At 34.9% G+C, this 16,585-nt stretch overlaps 1 protein-coding gene across 11 annotated transcripts in view; it reads right to left on the reverse strand.

Moving 5' to 3' along the window:
- Positions 1 to 16,585, reverse strand: part of LOC149794137 (pyruvate kinase PKM-like) — a 135,076-nt gene that overhangs the window by 70,241 nt on the left and 48,250 nt on the right. For 10 of the 11 annotated variants that reach the window (XM_089968194.1, XM_089968193.1, XM_089968196.1 and 7 more), the window contains 2 exons: positions 5,185 to 5,341; positions 1,648 to 1,739 (listed from right to left, as the gene is read on the reverse strand). In XM_089968194.1, the coding sequence (XP_089824320.1) occupies positions 1,648 to 1,739; positions 5,185 to 5,341 (249 nt within the window). Of the gene's footprint in view, positions 1 to 1,647; positions 1,740 to 5,184; positions 5,342 to 9,924; positions 10,125 to 16,585 lie in introns of those variants that run through there. The other variant, XM_089968197.1, reaches the window with a different exon arrangement.

Consider the following 16,585-nt stretch of genomic DNA (forward strand, 5'->3'; position numbering starts at 1 on the left):
CCATCTGAGTGTACGTCTCAAGGATCCTTCTTGTGGCCATCTGAGTGTATGTCTCAAGGACCCTTCTTGTGGCCATCTCAGTGTATGTCTCAAGGACCCTTCTTGTGGCCATCTGAGTGTATGTCTCAAGGACCTTTCTTGTGGCCATCTGAGTGTATGTCTCAATGACCCTTCTTGTGGCCATCTGAGTGTATGTCTCAATGACCCTTCTTGTGGCCATCTGAGTGTATGTCTCAATGACCCTTCTTGTGGCCATCTGAGTGTATGTCTCAATGACCCTTCTTGTGGCCATCTGAGTGTATGTCTCAAGGACCCTTCTTGTGGCTATCCGAGTGCATGTCTCAATGACCCTTCTTGTGGCTATCTGAGTGCATGTCTCAATGACCCTTCTTGTGGTCATCTGAGTGTATGTCTCAAGGACCTTTCTTGTGGCCATCTGAGTGTATGTCTCAAGGACCCTTCTTGTGGCCATCTGAGTGTATGTCTCAATGACCCTTCTTGTGGCCATCTGAGTGTATGTCTCAAGGACCCTTCTTGTGGCCATCTGAGTGTATGTCTCAATGACCCTTCTTGTGGCCATCTGAGTGTATGTCTCAAGGACCCTTCTTGTGGCTATCCGAGTGCATGTCTCAATGACCCTTCTTGTGGCTATCTGAGTGCATGTCTCAATGACCCTTCTTGTGGTCATCTGAGTGTATGTCTCAAGGACCTTTCTTGTGGCCATCTGAGTGTATGTCTCAAGGACCCTTCTTGTGGCCATCTGAGTGTATGTCTCAAGGACCCTTCTTGTGGCCACACTTCACCATAGACTTTCCCAAAAAGGTGCTCCAAAATAAAAATTTCCTGCAAGAAAACAATGACTAATGACCATGTTTTAAAACCCTACATGTACAGTATCTCTTCAATAAATCCCTCCAACTTTTACAAAATTCTCACCGTAATTTTTAAATGGCTGGTGGAATACACTCCCTAACATTCCAGTTGTGGGTTATCAATTTTCATGGTTTAACAAAAATGACATTTTTGTATGAACTTCAATATGTAGGCTGAGGAAAAGAATCCTTTAATTTCTGCAAACTGATTTAATTCACTGTTTCTTTGCCCTCTATATTTGAGTTTTAATGCAATCATGAAATATGTATATAATGTTCATCAAAATGTAATGTTAATTTACTGATTATTATGCTGTGTTAAAACTTCCTCATACTTATTCTCCTTGTCCATTTTGAGCTAAAAATTCCAATAAGAATATTTTAGCATTACACAATTTTTATTCAACAATACTGTGACTTGCAAATTTATAATTAGGTTAATAACATTAGCAATTGCCAGGTGCAAATACGTGCCTAAAGCAGTGAACAAGGTATCCACAGAATACAGCATTATGCAGAATAGATAAAAGCCCTAACATATCAGTTACAAACTTTAATTATACAGTAGTATTATCTCCAGGTTTCAGTGTAATTCCGATACTGATGTAAGAGTCATCTGACTGTCAAAAGTTCAACAAACTCTAAATACTGTCAGCAATGATGCCAACACTACTGCTATAAAGTGATACTTGTGTCATGCCATTCAAGAGTCCAACAAAGGTACATTATAGGAAAAGAATTGACTGTGGAATGGGGAGAGGAGGGGAAGACCTACTTCATGTGATCCATGGGAGAAGTTTAGCCTAGCAATGTTCATTCCTTCTATTATCATCTTTTGGAGCATCTTGACACTTCCACAAGCTGGGCCTGAAACACAAAGTTGTCAAGATTAGAATTTTTTATGTAGGTAATAATAATGTACGTCAACACTTGCTGTCGGAACTGGAGGACTGGGCTTCATCTGCCTACACAATGGTAATCCTAATCTAAAAAGAGATAAGACTTTGTTTTTCTGGATGGTATAGATGATACAGAGTTCCTCAAAGGGACTGATGCTCAACTGGCCAAAAAGAATGTCCAGGAATCCAAGATAAGACTAGTCTTCTTTTTATCTGCTGAATATTGAAACAATCTTTGATATTCTTGAACTACAACATTTGAAAAATGATTGATTTTTAAAAGTTATCTGATATAACATAACACGTGCACATGACATATTTGCCTACAAAATCGACATTTTGTGCGAAAATTGGAGCTATTTTTTAAATATGAAATGAAATTAATATTTTTACAGAATATAAAGGTATCTGTGAATAACCTTTACAAGAATATCATTTTGGTTCCCGCATGTGGACCATATGAAAAAAGATAAAATTTAAGTCTGTCAGCATTCATTGGTATCCTGCCTGTCTACAAAGGTCAAGTATTAACTAGATCTAAACTGGTATTTCTGCTACTGTAACAATGAATGCATACAATAATTTTGACATCTACCACAATGGCTATATGTCCACTGCAACATGTATACATATAGTATTGTGTTCACACTATTAAATAAACATTTTGTTCCTAAGTCACTGAGTGTATGCTCCTCAAAAACAGCAAATTTTGCCACATTTCTGCATCTTCAAAAGACAGTAAGACTCACAAACTACCAGCACAATTGAAAATGTGCATTATATTTTCACAGAAGACAGTTTTAAAGAAAACAACATCTAATACTTATGCCAATTTCAAATATATTCTTGTTTGTGCTCCTCTTTAACGAAAAGACAAGTAAGACAAACCATGTTCTTAGCTCACACACCCTGTCCCTCGACACAAGAACCATGCAATTCAAGTACAAAGTATCACAATGTCATTTTTCTCCTCTTAAAAAAAAATAACTGGCATTCAAATGTTGCATTTAATTTGTATTATTTTTGCTTTTTCTGATCATGTTTTGGGTTATTCTGAATATTGGGATGGGGTAGTTAAATATAAAAGATGTGAATGAAGGTAGTCAACCCACAAAAACAAAAGCAGCTTATGGTAGCGTTTTACTAACTGGTCTAAAAGATAATGGAATGATGATAGAAATAACATTACAGTATATATTCTCCTTAACATGGTCATTATTTTAATTGTTTTGCAGACAATATTTTTTCCTTGCAAGAATTCACAATCTTGAACTTGGACAGACCTCTTCTGAGTATGAAATAATAATGTGAATCATACACACAAGTCATGAAAGTATTTAAATCGGCATGGAATAAATTTAAAGTGCAAACATGTTAGTATTATTATTCATTCTTTTCCATTTGATGAATAACTTCAGTACACAACTTCACAGTTTCCTCTACTGAAGACCTGAATACCGTCTCCAGCTGACAATAAAATATGCAGTGTTATTAATTTTACTTTACTTGTAATGCAAAGATGCATATAAAAAAAATTAAAAAGGGAGAACAGAATTTTTAGGACAAAATTACTCTTACACAAAAGAATACACACAAGCAACAAGCTATCTATAATTTCCGGTAATGATTTAATGACTCCACATACTGTCGAGGTAAAGTTCATGACGGCTTCCGACTACCACTAAATCATAAATCATCATTAGGAACATACTTTTATCTTTTCTGATATTATACATATAAATAAGTTTTGTTTTATTTTTTCTTTATGTGATTCAAGTCTGTTCCTGTTGAACTATATCTTTCTTACTTTGTCTTTCTTTTGTCACCAATTACCCAAAGATTTGAATTTGCTTAAAAACAAACCAGAAAGCAATTTGTTTTTAAATAATGCTATTTCAACTGGTTGCTTACATTTGTCACCTAGCTTATTATTGTTTATCAATCAACTGTTTCCTGCTGCTGATTAGTACAAATCTACAGCTCATGACCATTAATGTCCGCGTGTGTGCATAAGAAAGGGAGAGATCGAGATTGAGAGATCAACAAGAGAATGTCCATATCCAGAAGAAAAAAAAACCTAGAGGGGACAGAGCCTTTTGGGGACTATCTTTTGCATCTTTCTAGATTTTGATAATATACTGGTTTTCTTTTATGCTAAAATGTATATGCATGTTGAAAATATGCTTGTGGATTGTCAAAACGGGTGAGAGTCTATCAAAGCTGCTCCATTTCTTCAAATTAAATAATAAATGGTTTGATTGTAGGCCTTACCACAGATTGAAGTCTCCTTATCCTTGGGTAAAGAGCAAGGAGCCTCTTATCAAAAGTCTTGATGCCCCTGGACTGTGTCTGTACATGTATATATGTGCTTGCACGCTGATGCATTTTGGACTTGGTACATGCAATCATGAATGTGTACAAATTCTTTTTATGCATTAACTCCATACTGTCTGAGTTTCCTCTGACCTTTCAAACCCCATTTTAGATATTTTATGTTGAGGTGTGTTGTCTCAGGGAAATAAAAGCAATAATATGGCATGATTTTCTATTTAAAAAAATGAAATCTAGAGATGTTTCCTGATTTTATTACCCACTGAATATACAGGATCTTAAGAGATAAATACCATTTAAAAACAAAGATTTGTGAGATAATGTCAAGTTCTATTCGGGTATGACAATAAAGTACCAAAACCAATAACCTTGGTCAGTGAAGTATCAAACCATGCTGCATATATTGAGTGCCTCACATGCTGTTTAGTTTACTGCTATTGTACTCTCTCTTTTATAAAAGTGATAGAAATGTACCAAACTTTAAGATCAATCATCATGAGAAATACTTTTGTTCGAATTATTAATAACATAAACAAAGCTTTTCCCCTGTATAATGCATAAAGAAAGCAGTTTTCATCGCAGACATTTTGAAAACTATATCAACATTTGGCTATTAATGTTCAACCAATACATAAATTGCCTGGGGCTCTGAGTGGCCTAAAGCGTGCACTGTTCCGGAACACTACCATCTCACCTCTGTCTGTGTGGGTTCGTGTCCAAGGCTCAGCTAATGTGGGTACGTGAGAAAGCCTGCTAGTAGCTTCTCATGGGTCGGTGGTTCTTCCTCCACCAGTTATATTGGCTGCCATGTAAAGCCTATCTTGTGATGAAAAATGGTGTTAAACCCTAGAACAACAACAACATAAATTACCTTTTTATGGAAACTACTGAAATTCACACCCCCTAAGCATACATACAATTACACTAGGCATGAAAAGACATATGCAACTAAAATGGGCCCCTGGGTCTATTTTTTCCTTGGAGCATGACCATATGGGCTCAGATTTTGAATGTTGTGGGACAAAGCAAAGATCTTGGAGATCTGTGTTTTACAAACACCTCACTTTAATTCCCCTACTTACCAATGGTACAGATGATGCCAGTACCGCGGACTAGGTGTGGTTCTGAGTCAATATCAAGCTTACACATATGCTCAAGGTGGGACAAAGCTTGGGCAGCCTGGAGCTGTTGGGCCTGGACATAGTAGGCACCCTCATGCTCCATAGCCTTCAGGTCAAACTGAAAGAAAAAAAAGCAACAGAGTCATGTACACATTATAGATACTACAGCAAACAAAACAAGCCTAAACATTTTCATAAAATACAAAATTGTGCTGCAACAGTGTTATGATAATTTCCTGTGCTCAACTAGCCTGGCAACTCAAATTATTGCTAGCTACATCTTCATGTGAATAGAATTACCCAATTTATAGAAAGAGAGAGAAAACAGAAGTATTTTGGTGAAAACCCCATGTTGATATGACCATTTAATTCTAGAGAAAGTAATGATAAGATTTTTAAGATGACGGCTACACTGGCCATATTGCATGTCAGATCAGCATTTTTTTCATTCTGTAACGACAAGATATTAATTTAGTACCAGTTAGACAACTTAAAAAGTCTTATGATGGCAAACAGTGCTAGTCATACTGTGGATCAGACTGGTAACACTTTCATTGAGGACTACACACTCCGAGTCTTCTGGTGCAAACCCAATGTCAATAAGACTTTACATTTAGAAGTGGTAATAACATTTTCAAGCTGGCTACTGAGGTATTCATATAGGATGTCAGGTCAGTACACTTATTTAACACCAACTAGATACACTTAGGTCTTCCAGAGATTTTAACATTGAAATCCTTTCCATTCTGGAGATGGTTGCACTCTACAGATCTTACATACTTCTGACAGAGCGACAGGTACAAGGGAAAGTCATCTGCATTTGCAAATGCACAATGGAGAGAATGTTGGCATACCTCTATGCTACTTTTATGTACTGTGGCTGAAATTTCTTTGCATGTTGTAGTTGTGGAAATCATACATTATCTATGCATACAGCTGATTAAAATGGCTTCTCCCATGTGCTTAAAAAATCTGCTTGAACTAATAATCCAATGTACACTAATTTAAGTAGATATTAAAATAGGGAAAATTAATATTGCCAGAGTAGGCAATACCAGCCGCATTCTGAACTGTAAAATATGTTTTTAAAAAATGGTACTGGCTCATTTCTTTCCTATTCATCTCTGAAGTCCATAAAGTGAAAAAGACCAAGCAGATTTTTGATAAGTAAGGCAAAGCTGTATAGTATAACTAAATTTACAACTGTCAAACACATACCAAAATAAAGGGAATTAAAAAGTTCTTTTAACAATACCCAATACACAGGTCTTTATTTGAATTGCCAAAGCAAATAGTGAGGAAAACTGGTGAAATTCTTTTTATTTATAAATCAAACCACTAATAAGATTTTCAAGATGGCAGACATGACGACACTATTGGATGTCAGGTCAACACAATTTTCATTTGAGACCAATCAAACAAAAGATGTAATACAACAAATGCTTCCACTAGTCTGATATCAACACATGGTCAGCACTTAATTAGGTTCTCAGAAAAATGCTCACAGACATAGCTGCTACAGTAGATTGACACATTTTACGTTTAATTACAAGAGGACCCATTGCATTTATGATGATTACACTTAAAAAGAACTAAAATACAGAACCTGAACACAAATTTCAATTGATAAAAATATTATTTAATTGGAATTTATTTATTAAAGTACTACTGCCACTAGGCTTAAGTGACATTTTCATTTACTGAAATTTCAATGAATATCGTTCATTAGGGTGTACTAAGAATGTTGTTTGGATAGAAAATGTAACAGATTTTATGACTTCTTTTTTTAGATTGATATTTCATAACGTTGATTAAAATTTCCAGGTCCGATCTACCATTTTCGACAATAAAATGAGTGATATATCAAAGTTTCCAATACCAATTTTTATCGCAATTTTCTTTGAGTTCAACAAATAGGGTTCAATTTTCTGGTTTAAAAATGGGATCCACGTCTGACCCAGCATTATAAGCAGGTTAGCGAGTTATCAGAGCATGAGTTATTGAGGGAGTGGTGTACTTATGGAATATCCATTCTGATTGTTTAATTTTGAACACTGTGCATCTTTGTGTCTCCGTTCTGATGGTAAATGTTTTGATACATTGTTTCTTGGAAATCAACCAAAAATAAGTCACAAATGACATGCATAGTATATGTGTTTTGGATTTTTAATGTAGCTTTTAAAAAAAATCAGTCATATCGCTAAGATGTCTGCATTGTGACAATTTATAGTGATGCCTAACACTGGGGCATCATGCCTTAGACGTTCCACCCAGTCATATTATCCTTACACCAGGCCGCCCAATCCTAACACTAACCTGTTAATGCTGAGCGCCAAACGAGGCAGCTGTTAGTACCATTTTTGTAAGTCTTCGGTATGACTCAGCCAGGGATTGAAACCATGACCTCCCACATCCGAGGCGGACGCTCTAACCACTAGGCCACTGGAGCAGTCAACATGCATAGTAAAACAGATCTTTATCACCCATAATTTGTTAAAGTAAAGATGTCACTGTTTTGATGGTAAAAATCATATGTACCTGTTTTGTGTGTGTGTGTGGACCTTCTCCCAGAGAATGCGACGTTATAAAAGTTCAAAATTTTTTGGTTTATGCCACTTCTCAGCACAAGGTAGGCTATATTTGGCAGCTACTATAACTAGTGGAGGACAAACTCAGCAAAAACCCCAGTAAGAACACAACCTACAGGAAACTACTGGCAAGCTTTCTCATATACCTAAATTGACCAAGCCCAATACTCAGACTCACACAGACAGAGGTAAGGTGGCAGTTATCGCTACAGGCGAGCACTTTATACCACTCTGCCACCCAAAGCCCCAGGTTTACAACAGACCCAAACCAATGTCATTGGAAAAAAAAACAAGGATGTAGCTTTACAATGATGCCATGTAGACAATATATGTATATTAAAAAATACAGATGAAAAAAAAAGTAAATTTTTGGTCACTCTGGGATTTGGGATAAACAGGACAAGCCTATCAAAACTCAAGGGTCAAATAAGCACCATAAAAGATGTCCAATTTTCAACCATTTCTTCATCAATGGGTCCAACTGCCAATCCAAAACTTCTTTTACATACCTAAGCAACTGTTGACACAAATATCCCTCTGAATCTGATGTGCTTGGCTTCCTTATGAAATAACATGAATAATTCTCTTCTAACCCCATCTTAGGTGAAAATGCAAATAAGCTTCTGCATTAACGAGTTAACATAGCATGGATAATTTTAATGAATGTCATTAAATTTTAAAATGTATCTCTATTTCCTTGCTTCTGCATTAAAACTATACAAAAACTTTAAAATATTAATTGATACACAAAATTTTAAAGAAATTCCAAGTAACTCCCTTAAGTCATTAAGGATGAAAGAATCAATTCTGCATCAATAGGCAGTACCGTTCTTCCTGGGTCTAAGACTTTGTCTGGACTTTTGACTTCTTGTAAGATCTGAAGCAGATATGACCTGACCAAACTTCAAGTGGACAGGGGAACCTTCACACTATCTGGGTAACTTGGACAAGCAGGCAGAAAACATATTTGGTCAAATAATCACACACAAAAACCCAGAAAAAAGTAGAAGTCCAGGTTTCACCCATTTGCTCATGCACTAGAAAGATAGCCATCTAAAACAATATCTCTTACATATCTATACAACTGTCAATACAAAAATCCCTCGTTATGGAAGTAACATGAAAAAAGCTTTCACCTGTTGGGATTGGCTTGATTTGTGTGGTTGATTAATTTGTAAAGATATTGTTAACATTATATGACTATCTTTTGAATCAGAGATTGAATCAAAATATGGTACTTAAGGATGGAATCTTTTATTTTCATTTTCATTTGAGATGGATAGAAGAGGCTTTCTCTTCTATCCATCTCAAATGAAAATGAAAATAAAAGATTCCATCCTTAAGTACCATATTTTGATTCAATCTCTGATTCAAAAGATAGTCATATAATGTTAACAATATCTTTACAAATTAATCAACCACAACAAGTCAAGCCAATCCTAACGGGTGTCGGACATTCGTCTTGTCCAGTGCAGGTGTAATGAAAGCTGCATACCATTACCACTCCCAATTCACTCCAGTCATCCTACACAATCTATTACAAATCATTACAAAATTATTGAATTATTAATATGCTTAAAATATGACATAGTGCTGAGCAAATTTTGCTGTAACCACGTTTTTTGTTGTTGGTCTTTGTAAGGTTTTTGATGGTCTGGTGTACAGGCTTTCATCTCAAGTGGCTGAAACCTATGGCTATGTGACTTGTTCTATTGGCCTACACACTTGTACCAAATAACGACTCCCTGGCTTTTGACATTGAAAGGGCGTTTGGGTCGGCCTATTTTTCTAGAGGGGAATACATTGATATAAAGGTAATAACTATTTAAGGGCTGAAAATTGCTTTTTTAATTTTTTAAAAACTCCAGCATAAACCCCACCCCACACCCGTAGGAAAGTGAAAAATGGCGAGTACCTTCTTAACTAAATTTTACAGAAACTAAATGTAACTGATGCTCAAATTATTTGAAATGGTCAAGAATGAAGATAAAATTATTTGCTCATATTTCAATTTCAAGTGTTCAGTGACTCAGCTCACCGTGATATCGATTGCTTTGGTGAACATTACGCCATGCATCATAAAAACACAATTTCAAATCGAATTTGTACATACCACAGAAGCCTCTCCTGCTGCCCTTTTCTTCAAGCCATGATTAGAACCTAAGGACGTCCCGCTACCAGTTTTCTTAGACATTATTCTCAGGGAGTGGGTGCACTTATATGTTAATTATTTGGCAAGTGATACACACTGGTCAGTGTCTGTACGTACAGCACGATAAAATGCAGGTGCTAAAAACGTGAATGAGAGTTACTTCCCTTAAAGTTTTCAAGGTTGTGTCTGGGGTCATACAACACGTTATCTGGGTGTGACTGAAATTGTTGTAAAGTTCCATCACTTCTGTTTGTTTCAGAAGGAGTGTCTTCAGCGTGTTTGAATTGTTAAAAAAAAAAAAAGAGAAAAGAAACGGTTTTGTTTGGTGTTTTATGCCATTGTCGTAGTTTACTTGCTAGTTCTAACTAATAACTGCTCCCCTTAGTAGCTGCAACAGTATATAGGGACTGCTCCCAGTAGGCGGGTCTTGAAACACACTAATGTACAGTAGTGGCGAGTAATGGGCAGTAATGTGGACAAAAATACAATATTGCTAAAGAAATTATAGTAATGTACAATAAATATTATAATTTTTATTGTACGGACTTAAATATATAAATTATAAATAACAAGTGGTTGTTATATTGTTTTATTAGTGTTCATAATATGCTTTAATTCAAATAATGCCAAAAAATAGATCTCTCTCTCTCTCTCTCTCTCTCTCTCTCTCTCTCTCTATATATATATATATATATATATATATATATATATATATATATATATATATATATATATATATATGCATACACATATATATATAAAGACTGTCCATTTTTTTTATTTTGTTCTCGTCTGACTCGGCTATCATCCTTTTTCTCTAGTAAGGTTTTTTTCCCTCCTAAAGGTGTTTTTGGTATAGTAATTTTACCATTTGTCGACCTTACTGTTGGCTTATTGTACTGACCAGGTCTTAAAGTGATACCCATCAAGTAATCACATTTGCCTTATAGTGAACGACACTGACGACAGATGTACCTGTCATCAATGAAAGAACAGGTTTTAAAGTCTTTGCTTGTTATCACTTCACATGTAGAGTGGCACCAATAATCATTTACCTGAATCAAAATGTATACAGAGTCTACATTTCTCATAAGATGCAAACTGCTTGCACAAATTGAAATGGGTAAAAGAGTAACATTTAAATGTATGTAAAAAAAATAAAAAATAATAATAATAAAAATAACTATTTTATGATGATAATACAATTAGTTCTAGGAAGGTGGTGGGTATATCTAATTTATATCATATTGTTTTAGATTTGACAAACATAATAAAGTAATCTGTGAAGTGGGATTTTAAAAGAATCAAGTATGTTGAAAATAATATAAATAATCTAGATATACATAAAGAATAAATGAGAAGATAAATAACCTTTTCTTGTAATATTTCCAATGGATAATTTTGGGAGTTTAAATATAAGAATCAATCAGAAAGATAATAATAATAATAATAATAATAATAATAATGACCTTATTTAAAGAGGGTAACACAATTAGCTAAAAACTAATCTACCTTGAGGTCCTCATACAAAGGAATTTATTTATTTAAGCTGCATCTCTGAAGCCACTGGATATATTGGGTTTGGAAGAAGGAAACAGAGTAGGCATTTCTAATCTCAACTGGAATACTATTCCAGAGCAGAGTTCCAGAGTATTGGAAACTTTTTTTTAAATAACTCCTTATTTCAAGGTTTGGGAATTTTATACTGTTTGGTAGACATGGATCACAGCTGGGGAGTATTACCAGGTAGCCTATACTGGAATAGTGATTGTAAATATTCAGAAGCACTATTATGAGATATCCTGTACATTAATTTGGCTTTTCTCAAACAGATTAGGTCTTTAATAGGTAATATTTTTAACTACCAGCTAAATTTTCCTTGCTTTCTTTCTGGATTGATATTAGCCCAAATGCTCTTTTTTGAAGATGTGCCAACTTTGCTATGTTTTTATCATTTGAATTACCCCATACTGTACTACAGTAGTCCAAATAGTGTTGTATGTAACTGTTATAAAATAGTTTTCTGTGCCTTTCAGGGAGAAAATGTCTTATCCTACTGAGAAGCCATCAAGTTGAATTGGCTTTTTTACTGATATGTTTGATATGTTCAGTCCATGATAGGTTATTATCTACCAGAACACCAAGTAGTCTATCATGACAGACCATTTGCAAATTTGTATCCTTCCATGTCAGACATAGTTCATCACTATCAAGATTTGTCCTTCTTTGCCATGTTGACTTAAGTAATATTTTAGTTGTGCCAGTATTTACCACCATGCCATTACATGTGTACCAGTTTTCCAGTTTGTTTAGGGCATTCTGTAAAGAAATTTCACGTTCATGCTTTGTGTTTTGGACGTCTGACAATGTTGTGTCATCTGCATAGAGATCTGTAGATGATATTGAGTCTCTTAGTAAAAGTGGTAGGTTATTAATAAATAAAATGAATAGTAATAGACCTAGAATTGAGCCTTGTGGTACTCCATATCTAACTGCTTGAGGTTCAGAAGAACATTATTTATGTAAACATGTTGTGTTCTCTCACTTAAGTAAAAAGTAAACCATCTAATTGTTCTTTCATCACACTGGTAGATTTTCAGTTTCTTCAAAAGGATTTCATGATCCACCATGTCAAAAGCTTTCCTGAAATCTACAAATACAGATCCTATTATTCTACCTTGGTCAAGATCTTGAAGCCATTTATCAGTTATGGAGATCAAGGCAGTTTCACAGGAATGGTTCTGTCTAAAGCCTGATTGATTAGGGTGTAACAGCAAGTGTTTGGTTAAATATGACATGAATGAGTCATGGACATGTTTTCAATGACAATTTTTACAAGTTTGGTGGTATTGAGATTGGTCAGTAGTTTTCAGCATCATCCTTAGAACCAGATTTGTGATTTATTTAATGGCCTGATTGAAAACAACAACTCAACATTAGTTCTTGGGAGCTTATTATCGACATCATTTAAGAAAAAATCTTGAGTCATTACAACATGGATGATTTGCAAAAACATAATGACACAGCATAATACATTAATACCGTAAAACATTTTATATGTTTATCATGTATCATCTGACAATAAAGATACTGAGATGTATGAATAACATTATGAGAGAGAGAGAGAGAACATTTATTATCGAGGTAATGGAATTCATCACCCAAAATGTTATTATGACAGTTAGTACATTTTCTTCCTTTAAATTGATTTTACTACATTTCACTGACCATTTTCAAGATAAATATCGGTATGCAGTCAGCAACAAATAACATCGAATTGGTCAAATTTTCTTCTTAAAGACTCAAATATCAGATGGAAAGATCGAATGCTAATTTAAAGACTAAAAATCATCATTTTGTGATCAGTGACACACGTTAATCAATCCAATAATAAAGCTAATAATAAAATGCAATTAAAATTGAAAAACATCAACTTTACCAATTTTAACTGAATTTAAGAAAGGTACTATTATTAATTACTTTTTACAGGTGATGTTAAAATTACACAAACAGAACATATATATGCTTGGGAACATGCTCTTTATTTATTATTCTAATCACTTCTTTCATCTTTCTTTTTCAGATTTGATAGCATATTATTGAAGCAGTGTGTTTGTTACAAATGTCAACAACTGATAAATTTTATTGGCAATTATTCATTTTATGTAGATACTGTTTAATGTTAAACACAGATAACAGGAGGTTTGCATATTTAAACAAATGATTGTACTGACAGCTCAAAGAATTTGCAGGGAGAATATTTTAATAATAATGATATTAATTAAAGATCGTTAAATAGAAACTTAACAATATATAAGCAATCCAAAAGAAGACGTACCTCACATAAAAGACAGCCCATTACTCACAAGCTTTCTTACAGTCATTGCAAGGAAACTGTTTCTTGCTCCTTCCTTTTACCAATCTGATATCACAGATGTCCACAAAATTTAGAATTTTAATACAGTGAATACAAGAAGAAAAAAACTGGTTCGACTACAACCTTTTTATACATATAAGGAATATATGTCTATTGCAGCCTTCTCATTCTTTTCATCTTGAGGCCAATTATTTACATTAAAAATCACTGTTTAAACATTAGTGAAAGTTGGTAACAAGCACTATTGTTCATATATCATTATATAATTTAAAGTCTGTAACAAATAATATTATTGATACCTCTGTTCAATTCTATTAATGTTCACTGACCGTTACATCTCACATTATGTCGTTAAATGATAATTATATTAGTCTATACATGACACTGCCTACTCAACTTAATGGATTCTTTGTGCAGCTAAAGTGGACATCAAAGACACTTGCAACAGGTGTGAATGCAGCATTTAATGAAAGTACACTATACTAGTTTTAGGTGGTTATGTAATTGAAATGTTTCAGCCATTAGTCCTAAAATAGAAATCAGTTAACTCTATTGTTAGAAAATTTTGAAAAAACGAATAATTAAATAGACACTCGTAAATGAAGACAGTTGTTGTTGTTGTTGTTGTTGTAGGGTTTAACGTCATTTTTCAGCACAAGATAGGCTATTCATGGCGGCCAGTATTAATGGTGAAGGAAGAACCTGGAAAACCCCACAAAGAACCACTGACCCACGAGAAGCTACTGGCAAGCTTTCTCACATAACCACATTAGCCGAATCCAAGACTCGAACCGACGCAGACAGAGGTGAGATGGCAGTGATCCATAACAGTAAGTGCTTTAGACCACTCGGCCACTCGGGGCCCCAAATGAAGACAGAAATAAAATGATAAATATATTAAGTTCCATAGCTATGCAACTCTATGTTATTATTTGATAACATAGATTAGTACATACCGTTCACAAGTGCCAACATATATATTTTGTTTTGTTTTACATATTTTATTCCCCAGAAGACCAAATATGTGTATGCAGAGCAAAAGAATTAGACTTAAGTTTTTCAACTTAAAAGTGTTACTCCATTATAAAAATAATTAATGAACACACAGGCTTGAGGTCTCAAAAAAAGTCAGACAGTTGACATATATACATAGAATTAAATGAGAGAGATGAAAGAATGAGGGATAGTGATTCATGTGGTCTGGAATGTAACATTTTAAATAACAATCATGATGGAACAAAAAGTAAATATGTTTCTGACTCTTTCTGTTAGCCATAAATTTCTGCATATAAATCTTATAAAACTAGTTCCATAAATTTACTCCATTCTTGTAACGTTTCTTACATTACAGTTTTTCGTCTACATTACTGTGCATTACTGCCGATTACTATCCATTACACTCCATTACTGTACATTTCTGTGTTTAGGGAGACCGCCTGGAGGCAGGGGGCACCATGATCCATCATGGAAGCTTATTGATGTGTACTCAGCATGTGTGTGAATAAATACTGTTTGTATAACAATCTGAGACTCCCTCGTTTTCATGATAGTAGCAGAGCTGTTATGTCTTAAGTGTCAAAATTATCAGGAGCAACATATGTGTCCAGGGAGCGGCAGTCCCCGCATAAGGCTTATGATACCCCGCCAGCCAAAGCATTACTCAGTATTTATATCAAAAAGCAATATATTACTTCTCTTGGCTTGTTGCTGAACAACAACATTTAACATAATTCTTTGCTACAGAAACTAAAATTTATGGTAAATATGGTGAAAGCACGCACATAAAAAAACAAAATTCTAGAATGTGAGTGTGAGGGTCATTCCTGTACAAAGTGCATGTGTTTAAACCATTTCTGACGTTCTTCAGTGATACAAAACTTTGCAAACTAGCTGCTGTGTTCAACTTACTGGATGTCAAATTGGCACCATTTTCATAGAGGATATGGTAGACATCATTAGAAGTCTTTATCAAAATACCATGTAATAATGATCACCCTCTGCCAAAGGAGAAGCCAAAAAGCCTCACATCTTGGGTAGCATGTTGGCTGCACCAAACAGTACTTTTCGGGTAGTGTGTCATGTCCTCACAAGTGGGAGGAGCAGCAGCTACACATTTTTAGTGATGAACTGGATGAACAAGGGTCTGACATCTTCATGTTACCTGACTAGTTAATGACCAGTGACCGGTACAGTCACCGGTCAATTATTATCATGTACTCACCTATAATGTTTTGCACATGTTTGCTACTATTGTTTTTACCAATCCTCTATGTACTCATCCTTAGGGGCCAGCCATTTAGTACGTATACAAAAATCTGGCAAAGCTTGACCCTTCCCCCTCCCTGTATGCATGCATACGTTTTTACACACACACACCTGTGTCTATACATTTGATGCACCCCCACCCCCAATTCTATAGAACAGCCTATATTTAATCCATGCAGAAATGATCAAGGATTAATAATATTAATGTGTTTAACTCATTCAGCCCCAATCCCGTCTGTACACATGATCCGTTTTCTACATTCAGTGGCCGATCCCGCCTGTAGTCGTGGTTTGTATACTGCATTCAGTGGCTGAATCAATGGCTGATCCTGTCACCAGTCATGATGAATGTGTGCTAGATATGTCTCTGATTGGTTACAAATGGTTATTTTTACAAGAATCAGACCAATATTAAACCAATCAGAAATGATTTTGCTTTCGTTTGTGCAAATTTGAATTGTTCAGAAGCCAAGGGTTACT

Source organism: Sinohyriopsis cumingii, chromosome 8 (assembly GCF_028554795.1).
Source record: "Sinohyriopsis cumingii isolate HCF-2022 chromosome 8, ASM2855479v2, whole genome shotgun sequence".
Taxonomy (NCBI): domain Eukaryota; kingdom Metazoa; phylum Mollusca; class Bivalvia; order Unionida; family Unionidae; genus Sinohyriopsis; species Sinohyriopsis cumingii.